Source organism: Gigantopelta aegis, chromosome 9 (assembly GCF_016097555.1).
Source record: "Gigantopelta aegis isolate Gae_Host chromosome 9, Gae_host_genome, whole genome shotgun sequence".
Classification (NCBI taxonomy): Eukaryota; Metazoa; Mollusca; class Gastropoda; order Neomphalida; family Peltospiridae; genus Gigantopelta; species Gigantopelta aegis.
The window spans coordinates 79,525,241-79,546,021 of NC_054707.1; the positions used below are offsets into that span (position 1 = coordinate 79,525,241).

At 39.9% G+C, this 20,781-nt stretch overlaps 1 protein-coding gene across 3 annotated transcripts in view; it reads left to right on the top strand.

Annotated features, from left to right (window-relative positions):
• LOC121380570 (uncharacterized oxidoreductase YrbE-like) overlaps window positions 1-20,781 on the top strand; it is a 75,189-nt gene that overhangs the window by 43,653 nt on the left and 10,755 nt on the right. For 2 of the 3 annotated variants that reach the window (XM_041509449.1, XM_041509448.1), the window contains 5 exons: window positions 4,623-4,852; window positions 5,314-5,384; window positions 9,087-9,195; window positions 15,496-15,620; window positions 16,248-16,480. In XM_041509449.1, the coding sequence (XP_041365383.1) occupies window positions 4,623-4,852; window positions 5,314-5,384; window positions 9,087-9,195; window positions 15,496-15,620; window positions 16,248-16,480 (768 nt within the window). The remainder of the gene's footprint in view (window positions 1-4,622; window positions 4,853-5,313; window positions 5,385-9,086; window positions 9,196-15,495; window positions 15,621-16,247; window positions 16,481-20,781) is intronic. The other variant, XM_041509450.1, reaches the window with a different exon arrangement.

Here is a 20,781-nt window from a genome sequence, read left to right on the forward strand (position 1 = left end):
TCAAACATTTATAAACGTATGTATACTGCAGGGAGGGAATCAGTTTTCAAAACCAGAATTATTATTCTTAAATTTGGATTATTGACAAAAAGGTACCCATAACCATAGGTATAATTATTGTATCAATGCATAACATATATATTTTGTTACATTATTGAAATAAGCCATAATTAGTAATTGCAAACTGTCTGATCACTATTACTTTTTTTTTTTTTTATTGTTTGTAGAACGTATACCATTTAATACCATCCACAAATTAAAATAAATTATTATTTTAAAAAAAATCTATAAATGAAGAAATAAAGAACGAAAGAAAAGAACAAACAAGTAAATAAATAATTAAATTGATATCTGCATACATATACATGTGCACAAGTTGTTCATTGCATTTAATTGTTGACATTCTAAAAATGACTTATTAATGAATCGATTTGCAGTCATGCTTGCTTTGTGCCATATTATAAGGATCCAATTGTATCGGTGAAAATTACAAGTATCTTGGTCTGGGTGTGTTTATTTTGGTAGCATTAGAAGCGCCGCGTTTCGTAGAACATGTATTAAAATCAGCTTTCGGGAATTTTTATTAGACGTATTAATATTTTAAGCTATTTTAAAGAAAATAAACCAAGGTTTATCGTGATAGACTACTTTCAACTGGGTGTTTGCTTAATTAGTTATTTGTGGTTGTCTGCGACAGGGTGAGGATGACTGTCCATGGAATCAAGCTTGATACGACTGGCTTGCTGCTATGCCTTCGATGAGGAAAGACGTGTCGCTCTGCTCTCTCTCTCGAGTTCCCACCTGGGGGGGGGTGGGGGGGGGGGACTTATTGCAAGCTACGGCTCTTTGTTGGAGTACCGCGTCGCTTACATTGGCTCACGGGCAACCGTGACTTTGGTGTATAGCGACGCGGTAACGAACACGCCGAAGAGGAAGGGAAGAGGAAACCTGCACCAGGGATGGCTCGGGGGGCCAAAACTGGCTGCTCAACCGCCAGCGGCGGTCCTGTCTGCGTTGCCGCCCCCACCACCGGGACCCGACGAATCAGTGCCAGCCGACGCATATTTATCTGAACAGACTGAGCCAGTGGTCCAGTCGATGCCGCAGTTGGACACAGCGATCTGCGAGACTCCACGGCGTGCGTCTCCCGTTCCAACTCCTTCGAGGCGGTCGGCGTCGAGTCCCCCACCCCCGGGGGGCTCCGCCAAGATCCCTATGGATGGTGCTGCTGCGAAGCGAAGGCCCGGCCTTCCGCGACCACCCGGAGCAGGGACGCCGCCTGGAGCCTAGCCATCTCCAAGATCAAGGGCCAGTACGCTCGATACTTGGTCGAAGACACCTCGGACACCAGCTCACTGCCGGGAGGCATTCTTGAGGGCAACTTTAAGAAGTTTCCTGACGAAGTTGAGTGTGCCATCCACGCCATGGAACTACGAGACGGGAAGTTTGGACTTGTGGTGACGTCGCACCGAGATGATCTCTACAGACGGGGAATACTCTTGAAGACATGGACAACTACACCGTCCACAGAGTACTGAAGATCATCGCCGGCGCCCATTACGTCGAGCTAGCCAAGACCTTGCTCGCCCACCGTTGGAGGAAACTGGTGCCACAGTTCAACGCCAAGCACTTCATCTCGTCCCCGTAGTCGCCAACCGTTCCAAGGGCTTAGTTGGACTTTTTTTTGGCCGGCATTCGATTTATTATTATTATTATTATTATTATTATTATTATTATTATTATTTTTTTTTTGTAAACAGTCCGACGCACTTTATTTTGGCAACCCGTCTAAATTGCTCAAATCACCTTAAAACCCTTTCGGTCGAGCACTCTAATTTTGTTCTTTGGACTTACATTTTTGTCCAGACATGAGTAGTATGAATGAGCTCATTTTGGCTTTAGGTCTTTGACCTAACTACTAAATTCATATTCCAAATTCCGCCCACCTTAAACTCACCCTCCGGCCCGGACCATATAGATCGGACTTTAAACTTTTAGACCTCCGTTCAAAATTTTATGTCGAAATTATTCTGTTAAAAAAAAAAAAAAATTAACTCTATTCCCCCCCCCCCCCCCCATCCCGAATCAGGCCACCGATCTTATCGTGGATGGGCGTGTTCGAAACCCTAGTGGTATATGGACACGTTAAATTGTTATCTATTTATCTATCTGGCTGCCCGTCTGCAGTCGTAACCACTAACAAAAGATAAGAAAGTTTGGTGGACTTTCACACCTGTGACAAAACGAGATATTGTCAAATATATATATATATTATTCATTTTTTGACGGCAATGAATTAGGACACAAAACTTAGGCATGGTGCAGCGCCCTTTTATATATTGCTAGCTAGAACACTGTATTCATACAAGTGGTTTTATAGTAAACGTAAACATGATAGATACCATTATGTGAATGTGTCTCTTCATCCCCTGGGTAACATTCATTTAATAATCCAGACGTTATGATCCCCTGTTTCTCAAGGAAAATAATACTATGACAGTAGTAGACAATGGGAGATCAGTTCTACTGACTGACCAGTAATGCTTCTAACTATAGGCACTGTTACTGGAGTTGATGCTAAACACATCTAAGTTTAGTAAATAATTATGAGTAATCATGAAAGTAATCGCTGATTATGATTACATTAGTAATGTAATCGATTACGATTGCGATTACATGACATTCTCAAACAATGTAATCGATTACGATTGCGATTACATGACATTCTCAAATAATGTAATCTATTACGATTGCGATTACATGACATTCTCAAACAATGTAGTCAATTACGATTGCGATTACATGAAAACATGTAATCGATTACGATTACTGATTACGGTTACCCCATCTTCTATATATATATATATATATATATATATATCTATCTATCTGTGTGTGTGTTCCAACCAGTACACCACGACTGGTGTAACAAAGACCGTGGTATGTACTATTCTGTTTGTGGGATGGTGCATATAAAAGATCCCTTGCTACTAATCGAGAAGAGTAGCTCATTAAGTGGCGACAGCGGGTTTCCTCTCTATATATATCTGTGTGGTCCGTAACCATGTCTGACGTAATATAACCGTAAATAAAATGTGCTGAGTGGGTCGTTAAATAAAACATTTCCTTGCTTCCATGCATATGCCTTCTCTTGTTATTGTATTAAACCTTTTTAAAACAGATATTCACGATGAAAAAAGTTTGTTTTGTTTAACGACAACAGTAGACCACATTGATTAATTAATCATCGGCTACTGGATGTCAAACGTTTGGTAATTAAGACTCGTAGTCATCAGAGGAAACCCACTACATTTTTCCTAATGCAGGAAGGGATCTTTCATATGCACTTTCCCACAGACAGGAAAGCACATACCAAGGTCTTTGTCCAGTTATGGTGCACTGGTTGGAATGAGAAAAAACAAATCAGCTGAATGAATCCACCGAGGTGGTTCGATCCTGCGACGCAAGCACCTAGTCTGAATGAGCTAAATTCACGATGACGTACAATGTGGAAGGTAGTGCTATACCCAGTTAAAACACCTGTTGCTATACCCATATAAAACAGCTGCTGCTGTACCCAGTTAAAACAGCTGCTGCTGTACCCAGTTAAAATAACTGTTGCTATACCCAGTTCAAACAGCTGTTGCTATACCCAGTTAAAACACCTGTTAAAACAGCTGTTGCTGTACCCAGTTAAAACAGCTATTGCTATACCCAGTTAAAACACGTTAAAACAGCTGTTGCTGTACCCAGTTAAAACAGCTGTTGCTGTACCCAGTTAAAACAGCTGTTGCTGTACCCAGTTAAAACACCTGTTGCTATACCCAGTTAGAATAGCTGTTGCTGTACCCAGTTAAAACAGCTGTTGCTATGCCCAGTTAAAACACCTGTTGCTATACCCAATTAAAACACCTGTTGCTGTACCCAGTTAAAACACCTGTTACTGTACCCTGTTTATATGTAAAGATAGGGCAACAGGGCACTTGGGTTGAAACAGTTTTCAAAATCTGAGAACACACATTAACCTTACCTGTTGTTGACTAGAACAAAGGTTAAAAGAGAAACTCACCCCTATACATAAACAGGCAAACTCTGTGTTTTGAAAAAGAGTGTGGGGTTTCGTCTCGTAATGTGTGTCTATACAGGAGAGGGGGTTGGGGGTCGAACCCCCTTCTGTTCCAAGCGAAATTTCTTTTAAAAAAAACCCACATTCCGACGGAGCATGACACGATCCGCTAGAATCTTTGTCCGCACAGTCTCGACCCCGTGCACATTTTCCTGCACACCAGTGGCGAATCCAGAAAATCCTTTTTTTTGGGGGGGGGGGGGGGGGTGGGGGGGGGGGGGGGGGGGGGGGGGGGGGCGGGCGGGGGGTGGGGGGTGGGCGGGGGGGGGGGGGGGGGGGGGGGGGGGGGGGTGGGGGGGAAGGGCAATGACAATGGATCTTTGGGGAGGTTTGGAGGAGATAGTAAAAAAATTAAAATGAATATATAATAAAATTGTAACTGTCGCAACATTTAGGGGGGGGGGGGGAGGGGGCAGGCCTAGATCCGCCTCTGCACACACATTTGCTATGTATACATTATATTTGTTTTTCACAATAGTTCTTTAATATTTTGTAGATGTCCATAAAGAAAAGTACTTATATCAACGTTGCCATATTTGGTCTGGGACGCATAGGAAAACTTCATTTGCATAATCTGGCGAGAACATTCCGAGTGAACATCAAATGGATCGTTGACGATATCTCCCTCCATGAAGACATACGAACATTACTACAGAAATACAGACTGGAACACGTGACCCGACTGGCATCACTGGAAGAGGCGGACACCGTTCACTCGGACACAAGGTCTAAATTACATTAGATTATAATTCCAATTTCAGTTACTTTTATTACAAAATTGTTCATTGACCATATTTATTTAAATCAATCAATCAATCTCTCTCTCTCTCTCTCTCTCTCTCTCTCTCTCTCTCTCTCTCTCTCTCTCCTCTCTCCACTCCTCGCTCATCCTCTCTCTCTCTCTCTCTCTCTCTCTCTCTCTCTCTCTCTCTCTCTCCTCCTCTCTCTCTCTCTGTGTGTGTGTGTGTGTGTGTGTGTGTGTGTGTGTGTGTGTGTGTCTGTAGTGAATCTAATAATGGACTGCATTTGCAAAAACCTATACATTTACAACGAGACACACATTGGACATACGGTATCTACTTGAAGTTGCACATTTAACCTAACATTGACAAGCACGATATTTTGAAAATAAATATTCACTGGTATAGACACATACATTTTCTCATTTGTATTTGGTTTAAATTCAGTGTCGAGGTTGTGTTTGTGTGCTCACCGTCATGGCAGCACGAAAGCATTGTCAAGAAATCTTTAACTACAGGTAACTACAACCCGATTCCTTTTTGTCATCCACCTCATCGTCATGATGATCATCAACGTCATCATCATCGGCAGCACAACTTAACCAGCAGCATCATCACTAGAAGTAGTCACAGCAGCAGCAGTAGCACACTTACTATCAACATCATCACCATCATCATCAAAATATCCCTTTTCTTATCATATCATTAAAATAATCAACAACTCCATCAACATAACATTCGTCCATGATAACGTCGTAAACAACATAATAATCATTGTTTATTGTTATTATTATTTTGTTTTGTTTTTATGAAATGTATTTTGTAAGAAACGTAATGCAACTTTGCGTTATTGTAGACGTAAAAAGTAAAGTTTGTTTTATTTAACGACGCCTGATTGTAGACGTTGTCATAAGGCTAATGAATGTTGTTAATGTAACCATGTTTTTAAGTGGTTCTAACTTATCAGACTGCACTGCACAAAACATACACACACATTAGATTTTAAATAAGTATCAATAATTTTAGGCAGTAAGTGTAGCTTGTTGTCAACAGCCAAAATACTTGTGAAGCAAATGTAGTATAATTTGACTAATTCGGCACCACTGATAACGAGAATGATGTTTAAATTGATTATTAGCTCTGCTTTTATAGATACAGTGCTGTGTCAATACGAGTACAAACACGCACATTCAAGCACATCGTAAACCACACTCACGCTCCCTCAGTATTGTTTCAGCTGTCGAACGAGGTGGTTGTGTTGTTTAAAGCTCTTTATGATTAGAGGTAAGATAAAAGTACATTAATTTATATGGATTTACATTTTATCTACTCTCAGAATAAATATTTGTTCATTACATCAAACTCTTTATACGTCAGACAGTATTTAATCCGTATACTGAATTTGATAATATTTTGTATGAAGTTTTCACATTTCTGAATCAAGTTGATTCTCACTTGAATCAGATGAGGAAGAGGAAGAAAATGATGATTGCAGTCCTGGACCTTCGGTGACTAATAACCCAGATTTTGACAAAGAATTCTCCTCTGAACCACACCTCATAACTCAAGGTGAACTTCATGACTTAGTCAGGGATTTAGAGCTCCCCAAGAATAAGGCAGAGCTCTTAGGCTCTCGACTGCAGCAGTGGAATCTCCTAGCAGATGAAGTTAGAATTTCCAAATTTCCTGACCGTCAACAGCAGTTAACCCCATTCTTCTCCATGGAAGGTGATATAGTGGCGTGCAACAATATCACTGGTCTGATGGAAGCCCTCAAAATAGCTCATGATCCATGTGAATTGAGGCTCTTCGTCGATTCATCCAAGGCGAGTCTTAAAGCTGTTTTGCTTTATTAAGCCATCAATTCCATTGGGTTATGCAGCGCATATGAAAGAAACTTAAGAACACATAAAGCAGTTGTTGAAGTGCATAAACTATGACCAACATCAGTGGCAGGTTTGTGGTGATTTGAAGGTTGTTGCTCTTCTGATGGGTTTGCAGGGAGGATATATAAAATACTGCTGCTTTCTATGTGAATGGGACAGCCGCGCAAGGACTTTCTGCTATGTCAAGAAAGATTGGCCACTCCGTCCATCATTGGAGCCTGGGAAGAAAAACGTTGAGCATCCACCACTTGTTGAATCAAGCAAGATATTTTTACCACCCTTACATATAAAACTGGGCCTCATGAAGAATTTTGTCAAAACCATGGACAAAACAGTTAAGGCTTTCAAGTACCTCACTTCTAAATTTCCCAGATTAAGTGATGCCAAGATAAAGGAGGGTGTTTTATTGGTCCTCAGATTCGTGAACTTCTTAGAGATATTGAGTTTGACTCTGCACTGCGTGGCAAGGGGAAGGCTGCGTGGGAGGCATTCAAATTAGTAGCAACAAGATTTCTAGGAAACGAAAAACACAGAGTTGGTAGAAAACCTCCTCAAGGCATATAAATGCATGGGATGTAACATGTCACTTAAGATCCATTTTTTGGATTCGCATCTAGATTTCTTTCCATTGAACTGTGAAGCAGTAAGTGACGAGCACTGTGAGCGGTTTCACCAAGATATCTCATCCATGGAGAAACGATACCAAGGCAAATGGAGCCCAGCAATGCTAGCAGACTATTGCTGGACAGTGACACGAGACGTTCCATTTAATATCTACAAACGACAAGCCAAAAAGCGTAGGGTAGACACAGATTAAAGAATAAACTATGCAGTAATTCCTAGTAATTATTACATAAAGCCGAGCAGATGACCTAATCTGGTGAAATAACAAAGAGCATATGATAAACAGCATAATTTCTCATTCCATGACTGAAAATCTTCCATGTACACCATATAATATATGCTTTATGTGATAATAAATAATGAACACAACATACCTCGTTTATCTTTGAAACAATAGCCAACAAGCAATTTTAATTGTGATATTTGAAATCAGCACATCAGAATACATAAGAAATAGCTTATTTAATCTCAGAAGCAGACAACTTTTGAAAAATTGTTGACCAGTGTTATTTAGCTAAGTCAACAGATGACAGAATACTTTTTAAAATATCACCCGTAAAGTCATTTGTTCCCTAATATCCAAACAAGGCAGCCATCTTGGAATTCTAAAGGCAATCAGTGTAAATCAATTACATTCGATAGCGAGGGAAGAGGGTTGGCACGGGGGCTATGCCTCCCAATCAAATTTGTTTTTGTTTTTAAACTGTACTAAATTTATAAAATCATACATACATAATGTGGGTTGCCCCCTCCTCCCCCCGATATAAAATCCTGGCTACGCCAGTGCCTTAGCGTTTATATAGGCATACATAGCTACTGTTTTGAGGGGCATTAACTCTTCCCAGATACGCAAAATGTGGCCATCGAACATCATTTGGAACTTCTTTTCATATATGTTACAATTAAAGAAAAAAGAAAGAAGTGTTTTATTTAACGACGCACTCAACACATTTTATTTACGGTTATATGGCGTCAGACATATGGTTAAGGACCACACAGATTTTGAGAGGAAACCCGCTGTCGCCACTACATGGGCTACTCTTCCGATTAGCAGCAAGGGATCTTTTATTTGCGCTTCCCACAGGCAGGATAGCACAAACCATGGCCTTTGTTGAACCAGTTATGGATCACTGGTCGGTGCAAGTGGTTTACACCTACCCATTGAGTCTTGCGGAGCACTCACTCAGGGTTTGGAATCGGTATCTGGATTAAAAAAGCCATGCCTCGACTGGGATCCGAACCCAGTACCTACCAGCCTGTAGACCAATGGCCTGCCACGACGCCACCGAGGCCGGTGTGTTACAATTAACACCCGCTGGCCATGATCACTGATTATAACATTTATTTGATCATTGTTGAAACAACAGTCGACATTGTCGTTATCGATTTCATATCCTCGATATCATATTTACGATTATCATCATTAACATACCCGGCAGTTGTTTTGTTAGCATTTAAGTAATTGTTCCTTGCCATAGGCATCAGACGATACCAGCAGCTTACAACAACCAAATATTAATTTGTCTTTCACCTGGAGGGGGGGGGGGGGGGGGGGAAGAGATAGGAGAGGGAGAGGGAGAAGCACCTACCCTAGCTTCCGAGTTTTCCCCACCCCAGCTTCCAAGTTGTGCCTATCCCGCCCCTCTTTTGACGCATATTGCTTATTATTAACAGTCGTTTGTTTGCATGTTTTTGTTTCGTTTATTCCAGGAAAACATGTCTTTTGCGAGAAACCTGTTGCCCTGACTGTGGAGACAATCGAATCTTGTTATTCGTTGGCGAAAGAGAACAATCGCATTTTGCTCTGCGCTTTCAACAGGTAAGGCTGATGGGTAATTAAAAATATGTAGTCCTCTGTTAACATATACTGAGAAATATTTAAGACTACAGCATTTCAAAACATTTTTGAAATGGGGTGCTATCTGGTTTCTTTCTATAGTGTGTGTATTAGAGATTTATGCATGAAATATTTTTATCATCGAACTCGACAATGATAGATGTAAAGATATTTAACGTCAAATAAATAGCACAAATAACATCTGAGCCCACTTCCCAAGATATATATTTTGCAACCCCTTCGGGGAGAGGGGTAAAAATGACCTGGGGAAAATAAATGTCTACATCACCGCGGGGCCTCCAGAAGCGCGGGGCCCGTAGCACGTGCTACATGTGCTACTACAGCCCTGTTCAATTGTTTAGACCCTAAGTTTTGTTTGCAAATGTTACGTTTTATTCCTATTCAATTCTTGTTTTTTTTCTTTTTACATTGGCATGAAAATAAACCCAAACACCGACAGATTTTATATACAATTCATCATCTAAAATGCACGAAGTTGACTTATTTCCATTTTACAAAAGTCTCTGTATGTTTTGAATGCAGGTTCGTTCTCCTATAAATAACTACAGCTAATTGCATAAAAATAAATTAGGATACGAGGCTACGTGAAGGCCAATATAGCTTGTTTCAATGAATCAAGGTTATGTATGTTTTGGAATATAAAATGTGTACCAGCTTTGTCTAACCTTTTCTTTAAACATATAGTATATACAGTTGAGTATTGTAATTTCAAGACCCTAAGGATTGACTTGATCGGAAGAACCATACTTTGAAATTGACAACAATAAAAATGTCACTTACCTGTACATAAATATGTTTATAGTAATGTCAAATGAAAACAAATCCACTGCAACCGAGATATTTAATGAACACTGTTCCAAACACTCGCCCTAAAACAAATGGCGTCCAGTTAGAGTATTGTAAAGTCGAGACACAGTGTTACTTTCAATGACGTCACATTCAATTGAGTTCACTTAAAAGAAATGTTTTGTTTCTGGAACATATTATTACATTTCTTTTGTATTAAAAACAAACCTCCTTTTTAAAACCAACTGATGAAAAGGTCGGTAAAATTAATAAAGCAATGAATGAATGAATGAATGAATGAATGTTTAACGACACCCCAGCACAAAAGATATATTGGCTATTAGGTGTCAAGCTATTGGTAATGCAAAGAAATAAAGTGATGATCAATATCAATATAAAAATTCAAGATTTAAATAAAAACAGTGTAAAGAACTGTGCAAAAATACAAATATCACAGATAGATACTGACTTTTATTCAAAATTTCAATTGTATCTCGAAGAAAACGAGGGGATTTGTGCTATATTGGCCATTCTCAAAGAGAATGTTACACCCCTGCACCATGCTGAGGTTGGCAAATGAATCATTCACCTCTCCTGATCACACTATTTTTGGTGGGGTATACATTAAAAGCAGAATTTCTGGCTCACTCTCAAATAATCTGTCAGTGCTTTATTTGCTGTTTATTTGATAAGACCCCAAACTCTGTTAGTACCCATTTAATTACTTTATAGTGGCCTTACAGAGTCCCTGCCAATGTGTCATTTTCGCCATCCAACACAAACCAATTTTTGTTTACTTCCGTATTTTTAATAATGCTGGGTTTCATTTCCGGGGTAAAAAGAGGAATTAGTGAAAACAATTAAAAACTATATAAACAAACATTTTGTTCTGGTTATACATGAAACTTGTTCATAACCTCTTGGTGTCTCTTCTGATGTTTTTATTATCAAAAACAACGGTTGAAGCGCGAGCGTGCTCGTGAATTTCAAGTCTCGAACTTACAATACTCTCGATTTTACAATACTCGACCATGTTAACATAATGTAACTGTCACGGGGATCCTATAATACCCGTAACTGAATGAAACACGATTATCCAAATATCTCTCCTAACTGTATAACTATTAGATCTCTCTGTAACGGGCGGTTATACCCGCGTGTGGCTCGTCTAGGTATGATCAGAGATACGATCTTATATAAAGTATATATAATATAGCACGTTTAGTTCACTAGAAAACACAACAAAAACACAATACACTTTGGAATCTGTATTAACCTACGCTGACAAATGTACTGCCGCAGTAGTTAATTAACAGCAACAAATAATAACAACAACCCAGAACTGATCACTTAATTAGTTAATCTCTAGGTGTCTAGTTTACACAATATGCTAAACACTTCACCGTGACACAACACCCGCACGTGTGATAATTGAGAAACGCTTCCAGGAGAACTTAATTAATAAAGGAATTACAACTCTATTCCTAACTGGTTAATTTTTAATTAACCCTTACTACTCGTTCAGTAACGTGTGATAATTGAGAAACGCTGCCAGGGGAACTTAAATAATAAAGGAATTACAACTCTATTCCTAACTGGTTAATTTTTAATTAACCCGTAACTACTCATTCAGTAACCTTGTAATACAGACTTAATACTGGTACCTATCACAATAAAGACAATAACCTACAGTTTACCTAGGTCCTCTAGGATGACTGGTTAAGCTTTTTATATATATATATATATATATAGAGAGAGAGAAGTGAGCCTACAGTATTACTGCGTCAGATGACTCAGCACCGTCTAAATAATATTGGTATAATACAGTATTAAAATATTTAAAGTCACATCAATCACATCAAGGTTATACACAGAGCAGAAACATATATTTACCACGCCCGGACTGAACTTATATATTTCGTTCAGTCGACGACGTCCGTTTCCTTCCTATGTTTCTCCCCGATATGTCTAAACCCTAGCTATTTATCATAAAAATCGAATATCACCTGGGGTTACATCGCGGCACCTCACGTATCATGTGAATTTTCCACAGCCACCACACCGGCATATTTTTCTTAGATCACCCAGACTGGCTGTCGCCATTCCGCGAGCAATCCCCTGGTCATAAACAGCACTACCGGAGTTATTACGTAACTACTGGCCACATGGCCTCCACATCTGCGCTGGGTGTGTATTAGAAAAGCTCGACGACCGTCGCGCAAAGGTATCACGTAACAAGTTGCCCATCTGGACTTAAGTGCATATTGGAACTGCACACGGCCCTCTAAAACAATTAATATCGCCACAGGCGAAAACAAATTAAGAGCATGTTCCGTCACAGTAACCATTCCATGTACATGCAGTATATTGAATAAATTTGCTAGTACATTATTTATTATCAGTCACTACCAAACAACCTATCAATTGAATAAATATAAATGTGTATTACAAAATACGGACAATCAATATAAAACCATACAAAATACACCTACATACGAAGCAGAGGGCGACGCCTCCTCCAATCGCGGGTATACAGTATTCGGTCCACGTGTGTGTGCAATATGTGACAATGAACATCACGAGATTAAGACCTCACCCCAGACCACCCCCACCTCACTAAAAGGGAACGTGGCCTTCAGATGAACACTTTCCCGTGCATTAGTAAATACTAAATATTATATATTATTAAAGGACATACAACCTGACAGTCATAATGTATCAACCTATCTTATAGTTACTTTTGAGTGTTTTATCTCCAATAGAAAGAAAGAAATGTTTTATTTGACGATGCACTCAACACATTTTATTTACGGTTATATGGCGTCAGAATATCTCCAATAGCACCCAAACGTATTTATTTTTGTATCAGTACATTACATTAATCACATAACAGGTGCGGATCCACAAGTTTTTTAATAGCAGGAGCCCAAAACCCGTTGTTGCTTTTGAACAGGTGGATGGGATAAGTTTTAATTTTTTGTGTATTCTGTAATGTATGTTGTTTGACAAAAATAGAGGGGGCATGTCACCTGGACTCCCCCGACGCGCCTAAATTGTTTATTGATTTATGCTTCCAAATTGTTTCTTAAATATAGGTCATTACTAAAATATATTCCGTTAGGAAGGTGGAAAAGAACATTAGTTTGAAACACACTATAGAGTGATGCTTTTGTTACGGAAATAGCCATAGTTATTTATAGGAGAACGAACCTGCCTTCAAAACATACAGAGGGCGATACGTAGCCCAGTGGTACAGCGCTCGCTCGATGCGCGGTAGGTGTGGGATCGGTGGGCCCATTGGGCTATTTCTCGTTCCAGCTAGTGCACCACGACTGGTATATCAAAGGCCGTGGTATGTACCAGCCTGTCTATGGGATGGTGCATATAAAAGATCCCTTACTGCTAATCGAAAAGAGTAGCCCATGAAGTGGCGATAGCGGGTTTCCTCTCTCAATATCTGTGTGGTCCTTAACCATATGTCTGACGCCATATAACCGTAAATAACAAGTGTTGAGTGCGTCGTTAAATAAAACATTTTTTTTTTTTTTTTTCAAAACATACAGATATGTTTGTAAAATGGAAATAAGTCAACTTCGTGCATTTTAGATGATGAATTGTATATAAAACCTGCCGGGGTTTGGGTTTGTTTTCATGCAAATGTAAAAAAAACAAGGATTGAATAGGAATTAAACGTAACATTTGTAAAAAAAACCCTTAGGGTCTAAACAACTGAACAGGACTATAGGGTAAACCGGGTCTGAATCTGCCTTCACACTGGTTGGCAAACAATCCGCATTTTCATGACTGTATAACTGTCGGTTATTGCTCACTAGACACACGGAGAGAGGAAAAACTCTTAATGACGGCCGAGAAACCAAAAAGGCTTTCATCTCACCCAGCACATCAACAACTCCAAGAGCGAACAACAACAACAACAAAAAACCCCGTCTAAAACGAAGCAGCATAAACCATCTTGCCAGACAGCTTGGACATACTCTGATATCCTACCAAGGACACCTGCAGAACGGGAACCCTTGATAGATGTAGAGGATTGGACAACATCACCAAAAGACATAACCATTGTAGAGGATGTTCCAGGAATCACCAGGAAGGGAAAACAGTCAGATGCCATCCTAAAGTCTCTCACACTGGAAATGCTTCAAGACATGTACAACACCTCACAGTGGACCCATGTCTACACAGATGGCTCAGCTGAAGAGGTAGTAAAGAATGCTGGTAGTGGTGTCCACGTAAGATTTCCTGATGGACGAGTAACTTCCAGATCATACCCAGCAGGAAAACAGTCAACACATTTCAGAGCAGAAACAAATGCCCTTCTTCAAGCCACCAGAATCATCAATTTGGAGAATCCCCTTCCATCACATATTGTGTTCCTGACAGTTTGCAAATCCCTCACTCAGAGCATACAGTCACCTGAAGAAAACCCAGCAATAGCAATTCAACAGGGACTGGCTGACCTTTCTCTACACATGCAAGTTGTAGTGCAGTGGGTTTCAGCACATTGTGGTATTGCATGGAATGAACATGCGGACAGGCTGGCAAAGGAGGAAAGCATAATGGAACAGTCAAATCATTCAATCTCCTTCAGAGAGACAAACATCATAATTAAGAGACACTTCCGATGTACCCACGCTACAAGCAAGGATCCAGTCCATCATCTGGAGAGATACAAATAGACAACCATTTTTCAGGCTAAGAACCGGTCACTGCCATCTCAGATCCCATATGTACCGCCTGAAACTGGCAGACACTGATGAATGTCCATGTCAAACAGGACCACAGTCCCCAGAGCACATCCTGCAATTCTGCCCCCTCTACGATGAAGCCAGGATAAAGCACTGGCTGAAAGGAGCAACACTGGTTGTCAAGCTTCGGAGTTCCAAAGAAGACTTGACAGAGACAGTGTTTTTTATCCCCACAACCGGACTCCAAATCTAAAGCATGATCAACTGTAGCTTGAACGCAGAAAAAGAAGAAGAATAGGAATTAAATGTAACATTTGCAAAAAACTTAAGGTCTAAACAATTGAACAGGACTATAGGATAAACCGGGTCTGAATCTGCCTTCAAGCTGGTTGGCAAACAGTTCGCATTTTTATGACGGTAAAGAATGATTATAACTGTCGGCTATTTCTCGTTCCAGCTAGTGTACCACGACTGGTATATCAAATGCCGTGGTATGTGCTATTCTGTCTATGGGATGGTGCATATAAAAGATACCTTGCTACTAATGGAAACATGTAGCGGGTTTCCTCTCAAAATACCAAATGTTTGACATCCAACAGTCGATGATTAATAAATCAATGTGCTCTAGTGGTGTCGTTAAACAAAACAAACTTTATAATTGTCGGAAAGTCGGTCTAGCGCTCTAACAGCAGTATATCCAGGCTATTGTAAAGCAAGAGGAATTATTCAGATACATCTACAAATTGATATTTTAAAAATTTATTTACAGGCGATTCGATCCCGATTTGGAAGTAATTTACAGAAAGAAACAAAATGGCGATCTAGGCAAAGTTCGACAACTCATCATGATATCAAGAGACCCACCAATACCGATCAGTTACATCAAGGTGTCAGGTAAATACCTGATTTATATATTCCAATCTATATTTCTTCAGCGGCTGTTGTCTTGTTTTAACAGGCTACCGTTGTCTTGTTTTAACAGGCTACCGTACACGTCTTCTTTTACTACTGTATCTCTTTTGTAAATAGATTATTTTCAGACTAAGTATTTGATATAGTATACCTTCTGTTCCAGCACAGGCTACTGTCTTGTTTTACTACTGTATATCTACGTTCTGCTGAAAATAGATGACTTTCAGACTAATTGTTTCATATAGTATACCTTCTGTTCCAGCACAGGCTACCGTCTTGTTTTACTACTGTATATCTACGTTCTGCTGAAAATAGATGACTTTCAGACTAATTGTTTCATATAGTATACCTTCTGTTCCAGCACAGGCTACTGTCTTGTTTTACTACTACGACACTACTTTCATGATTGTAGTTGTTAGTGTGATAAGATACAATTATCACACGCGTTGAAAATGTTTATCACTGTGGTAAGATTGAATAGGTACGCAGTAAAACAGGTAGTTATTTCTTATAGTATACCTTCTGTTCCAACACATCGCTTCTTACGTATTGCATTTATTGCTCTAATTAATAAATATAACCAGTATAATATTTTATTCGTTCTACCAGGCGGAATATTTCACGACTCGTCTATCCACCAGCTCGACTACGTGTGTTACTTTTTAGGCGAGCGCCCCGTTACGGTCGTCGCCCATGGAAACACGACGTCACTGAAGGCCGATGACTATAGAGACTGTAATGATGTAGATCTATCGACAATAATTCTCACCTTCCCGAGTGGAGCCATCGCGGTTATCGAGTCTACTCGCGAGTGCTTGCACGGGTTTGACCAGCACTTTGAGGTGAGGATAATATTATAATTATGCTGACCATTTAAGAATTATTGAACGTGATATTATGTTTTACGTTCATGAAGGTGTGAACCACATAAGCGCTCTATGTACTGTATGAACGACATAGCGGTGGTGGTGGTCATGTTTCTTTAACATTTTAGAGCTCTCTCTCTCTCTCTCTCTCTCTCTCTCTCTCTCTCTCTCTCTCTCTCTCTCTCTCTCTCTCTCTCTCTCTCTCTCTCTCTCTCTCTCTCTCTCTCTCTCTCTCTCTCTCTCTCTCTCTCTCTCTATATATATATATATATATATATATAATTTATACTAACGGAAAAAAACAAACGCAAGTTCAGTTTTGGTAATATAACTTATTTATTCGTATTCCAAATGTAGTAACATTTGACACATAACTACCTCATTGCATTGTCTAAAGAATCTGTGGGTCAAAATTGGGTCAACCGTAAGCACGTGCGAAGCTGCATGCTTTTTACCGATTTGACAAGAAAACGTGAATCCAGGCCACTATCACGTGCTATGGACTTGAACACTATACCAAATCGAAGTTTTCAACAATAAACACTGAGTGAACAACATTTTATTTTAACACGATTGAAAAGCAAAATGTCGCGAATGTAACACGTTGATAGGGGTAGGGCTATTGCTCTAATTATGCAGGGTCAATCGCAACGTCGCGTCGCCCAGCAATTTGGGGTAAACGAGTCAACGATAGCTTGTTTAGTTAGGCATCTCAGAACCACAGGAAGATTAGCTGACCGTCCAAGGAACGTACGTCCGCGCGTTACATTGCCACGCCAAGATAAAGGCATACGTCTCACACACCTCCGTAAACGATTGTACACGGCTACGGAGACGGCGAGTCAGGGTGTAGGCACTCATGGTCGCCCAGTGTGTACACAGACGGTTAGGAATCGATTGCGGGAGTTCAACCTAAGGCGGCACCACGACAAGGCCCGTAGGAGCCGGGGGGGGGGGGGGGGGGTTGGGGGGTTCAGGCCCCCACTTTTTTCACCAGTTTTTATTTCGGGACTTTAAAATGTCTTATAATGCTAATACGGAAACCTGACGATACAGCCATAGAAAATGACCCCCCACCCCCCACCCACACTTTGAAAATCCGTCCTACGCAGGCTACGGGCCTGACGACGTCCCTACGTTGGTCCGCAACTTATGCCCAAGCGACGTCAACGTAGATTTCAATGACTGAGTGCACATGTACCAAATCGGTTTCACTTGGCCCATTGGAGACGTGTGTTCTTTACAGACGAATCTGGGTTCTCGGTTATTGTAATGTATAAAGTGTAATGTATGAAGTGTAATTGCCGGTTTTCGTTGGTTGTGTCCAACTTAGGGCTTATTCAAATATTACGTAACACGTAGGTGGGTGGGGGGTGTAAATCCAAGTGTTATGTGGCGTTACAAGGGGTGGGGTGTGTGTATTGAACAGCATTACGTAACACAGTTTTGTTTTCTCTTAAACGTGCCATGTCATGACAACAATATATAATGTAGGTTTTTAGAGGTAAATGTAAACCCAAAACAATTATAAATCAAGCTGAAATGCTTTAATACACCAGACATTTTAAAATGGCGCAAGTGAAAACCCGCAGAGTTTTTCGCCATCGTAAAGCAATACGTCACTTTAATATACATGAGTATAAATAAACATTGTCACGTTGCTTTGTCTGTGTTGGGGGGGGGGGGGGGGGGGGAGCGTTACGTAATATTTTGGGGTGTGTGTATGGTCTAGCGTTACGGAGTGTTACAAGGGGATGGGTGGGTATCTAATTTTGACAAAAATAGCGTTACGTAATATTTGAACGCCCCTTATTTACAGGACCAAAGTGGATATTGAGCCCATCTGTAAATTTTATTATATAATATTTTAAAAATAAATTAGTAATTATAACTGTAAATTTTAAGTAGCTGTTCTGACCTTTCTTTGCTAGGAAATTGTGCTGTTATAATATGTGTAGGTAAATCCGTGATAATCTCACTTTAGAACCAAATGATATATTTTTCTTCAGCTATTTACAGTTGTTAGACGAGAAGACCTATACATCTATACATTGAAATACGCCAGGGTATCCTCTAAAAAGTCGCAGCGGGATTTAGCTCAGGCTGTTGAGTGCTCGCTTGGGGTGCTTGCGTCGCAGGATCGAACCACCTCAATTGATTGGATTTTTTTCTCATTCTAACGAGTGCACCACAACTGATAAAAGGCCGTGGTATATGCTTTCCTGTCTATGGGAAAGCGCATATAAAAGATCCCTTGCTGCGTTAGAAAAATATGTAGCGGGTTTCCTTTGATGATTACGTGTTAGAATTACCAAATGTTTGACATCCAATCGCTGATGACTAATTAATCAATGTGCTCTAGTGATGTCGTTAACAAACCCTTCGTCTAAAAAGGTTCAGTTCTGTATTTATTAAATCGGGGTAGGGGGTGGTGTGTGTGTGTAAGGGGGGGGGGGGGGGTCGGCTATCAGTCTCATTCTAACCTGAGACTAGTTCAAAGATAGTAGTATTTAGATCCCAGTAGCATGTTAATTTATATGGTATCAGGGGAAGGACATCGGTGGCCCAACTTTGGGATATTTCTCGTTCCAGCCAGTGCACCATGGTTGGTATATCAAAGGACATGGTATATGCTATCTTGTCTGTTGGATGGTGCATATAAAAGATCCCATGCTACTAATGGAAAACAATGTAACGGGTTTCCTCTCTAAGGCTATATGTAAAAATTATCAAATGTTTGACATGCAATAGCCGACTATTAATAAATCAGTGTGCTCTAATGGTATGGTTAAACAAAACAAACTTTTTAACGTTCCAGTCAGTGCACCATGGTTGGTCTATCAAAGGAATTGGTTAATGCTATCTTGTCTGTGGGATGGTGCATATATGCATATAAAAGATCCCATGCTACTAATGAAAATAAACATGTAGCGGGTTTCCTCTCTAAGTATATATGTCAAAATTACCAAATGTTTGACATGTAATAGCCGACTATTAATTAAAAAAATATATGCAGCTGGTTTCCTCTCTAAGGCTATATGTCAAAATTATCAAATGTTTGACATGCAATAGCCGACTATTAATAAATCAATGTGTTCTAGTGGTGTCGTTAAATAAAACAAACTTTTGTTTTTATATGGTATCAATATCATATTGTTTTAAATGGAGCTAAGTTAGGGGAGCAATTAATCACTTCCTTCAGTTTTGTTTTTCTCGGCGAGGTCTGTAATACCATGTTACATGCCTGTTTCTGTAAGCAACATGTAGTTTACACTCGACAGTTTTTCAGGTAAATAAAGAAGATATAGTGTTCATTAGAATGTTCTGGAGGTAATACATTTTTGGTGTTTAAACCAACTTAGCAAGCTTGTTTGAAATATATTAAAAGTCCCTGTCGATCATCTTTCAGCATGGATATGTTTATTATTTTTTTTATTTTAATAGTATTTATTGTTTTCAAATAATTATATTAAGTATGAACGTTAACAGAGATTAATTTTCTTCTTTTTAAACTAGCTCAATATTAAGATCCAGACAGCAAACACAGTGTTGGCCAGACTGTATATATGGGCAATAAACTATCGTATCGTATACATGCGGGGCTAACAATCCGACATCGACAGACCATCATTAAATACAAATGCTTAGAATTGGGCACCAGTGAGTCACGTACCTCGGGTGCATTAAACGTCTGAATTTGGTGGCAATGGACCATGTACTTCTGCCTCATGGACTACCGATCCTTTAAGTACAAAGCTTCATATTTGGTGGCAATGGACCATGTACTTCTGCATCATGGACTACCGATCCTTTAAGTACAAAGCTTCATATTTGGTGGCAATGGACCATGTACTTCTGCCTCATGGACTACCGATCCTTTAAGTACAAAGCTTCATATTTGGTGGCAATGGACCATGTACTTCTGCCTCATGGACTACCGATCCTTTAAGTACAAAGCTTCATATTTGGTGGCAATGGACCATGTACTTCTGCCTCATGGACTACCGATCCTTTAAGTACAAAGCTTCATATTTGGTGGCAATGGATCCATGTACTTCTGCCTCATGGACTACCGATCCTTTAAGTACAAAGCTTCATATTTGGTGGCAATGGACCATGTACTTCTGCCTCATGGACTACCGATCCTTTAAGTACAAAGCTTCATATTTGGTGGCAATGGACCATGTACTTCTGCCTCATGGACTACCGATCCTTTAAGTACAAAGCTTCATATTTGGTGGCAATGGATCATGTACTTCTGCCTCATGGACTACCGA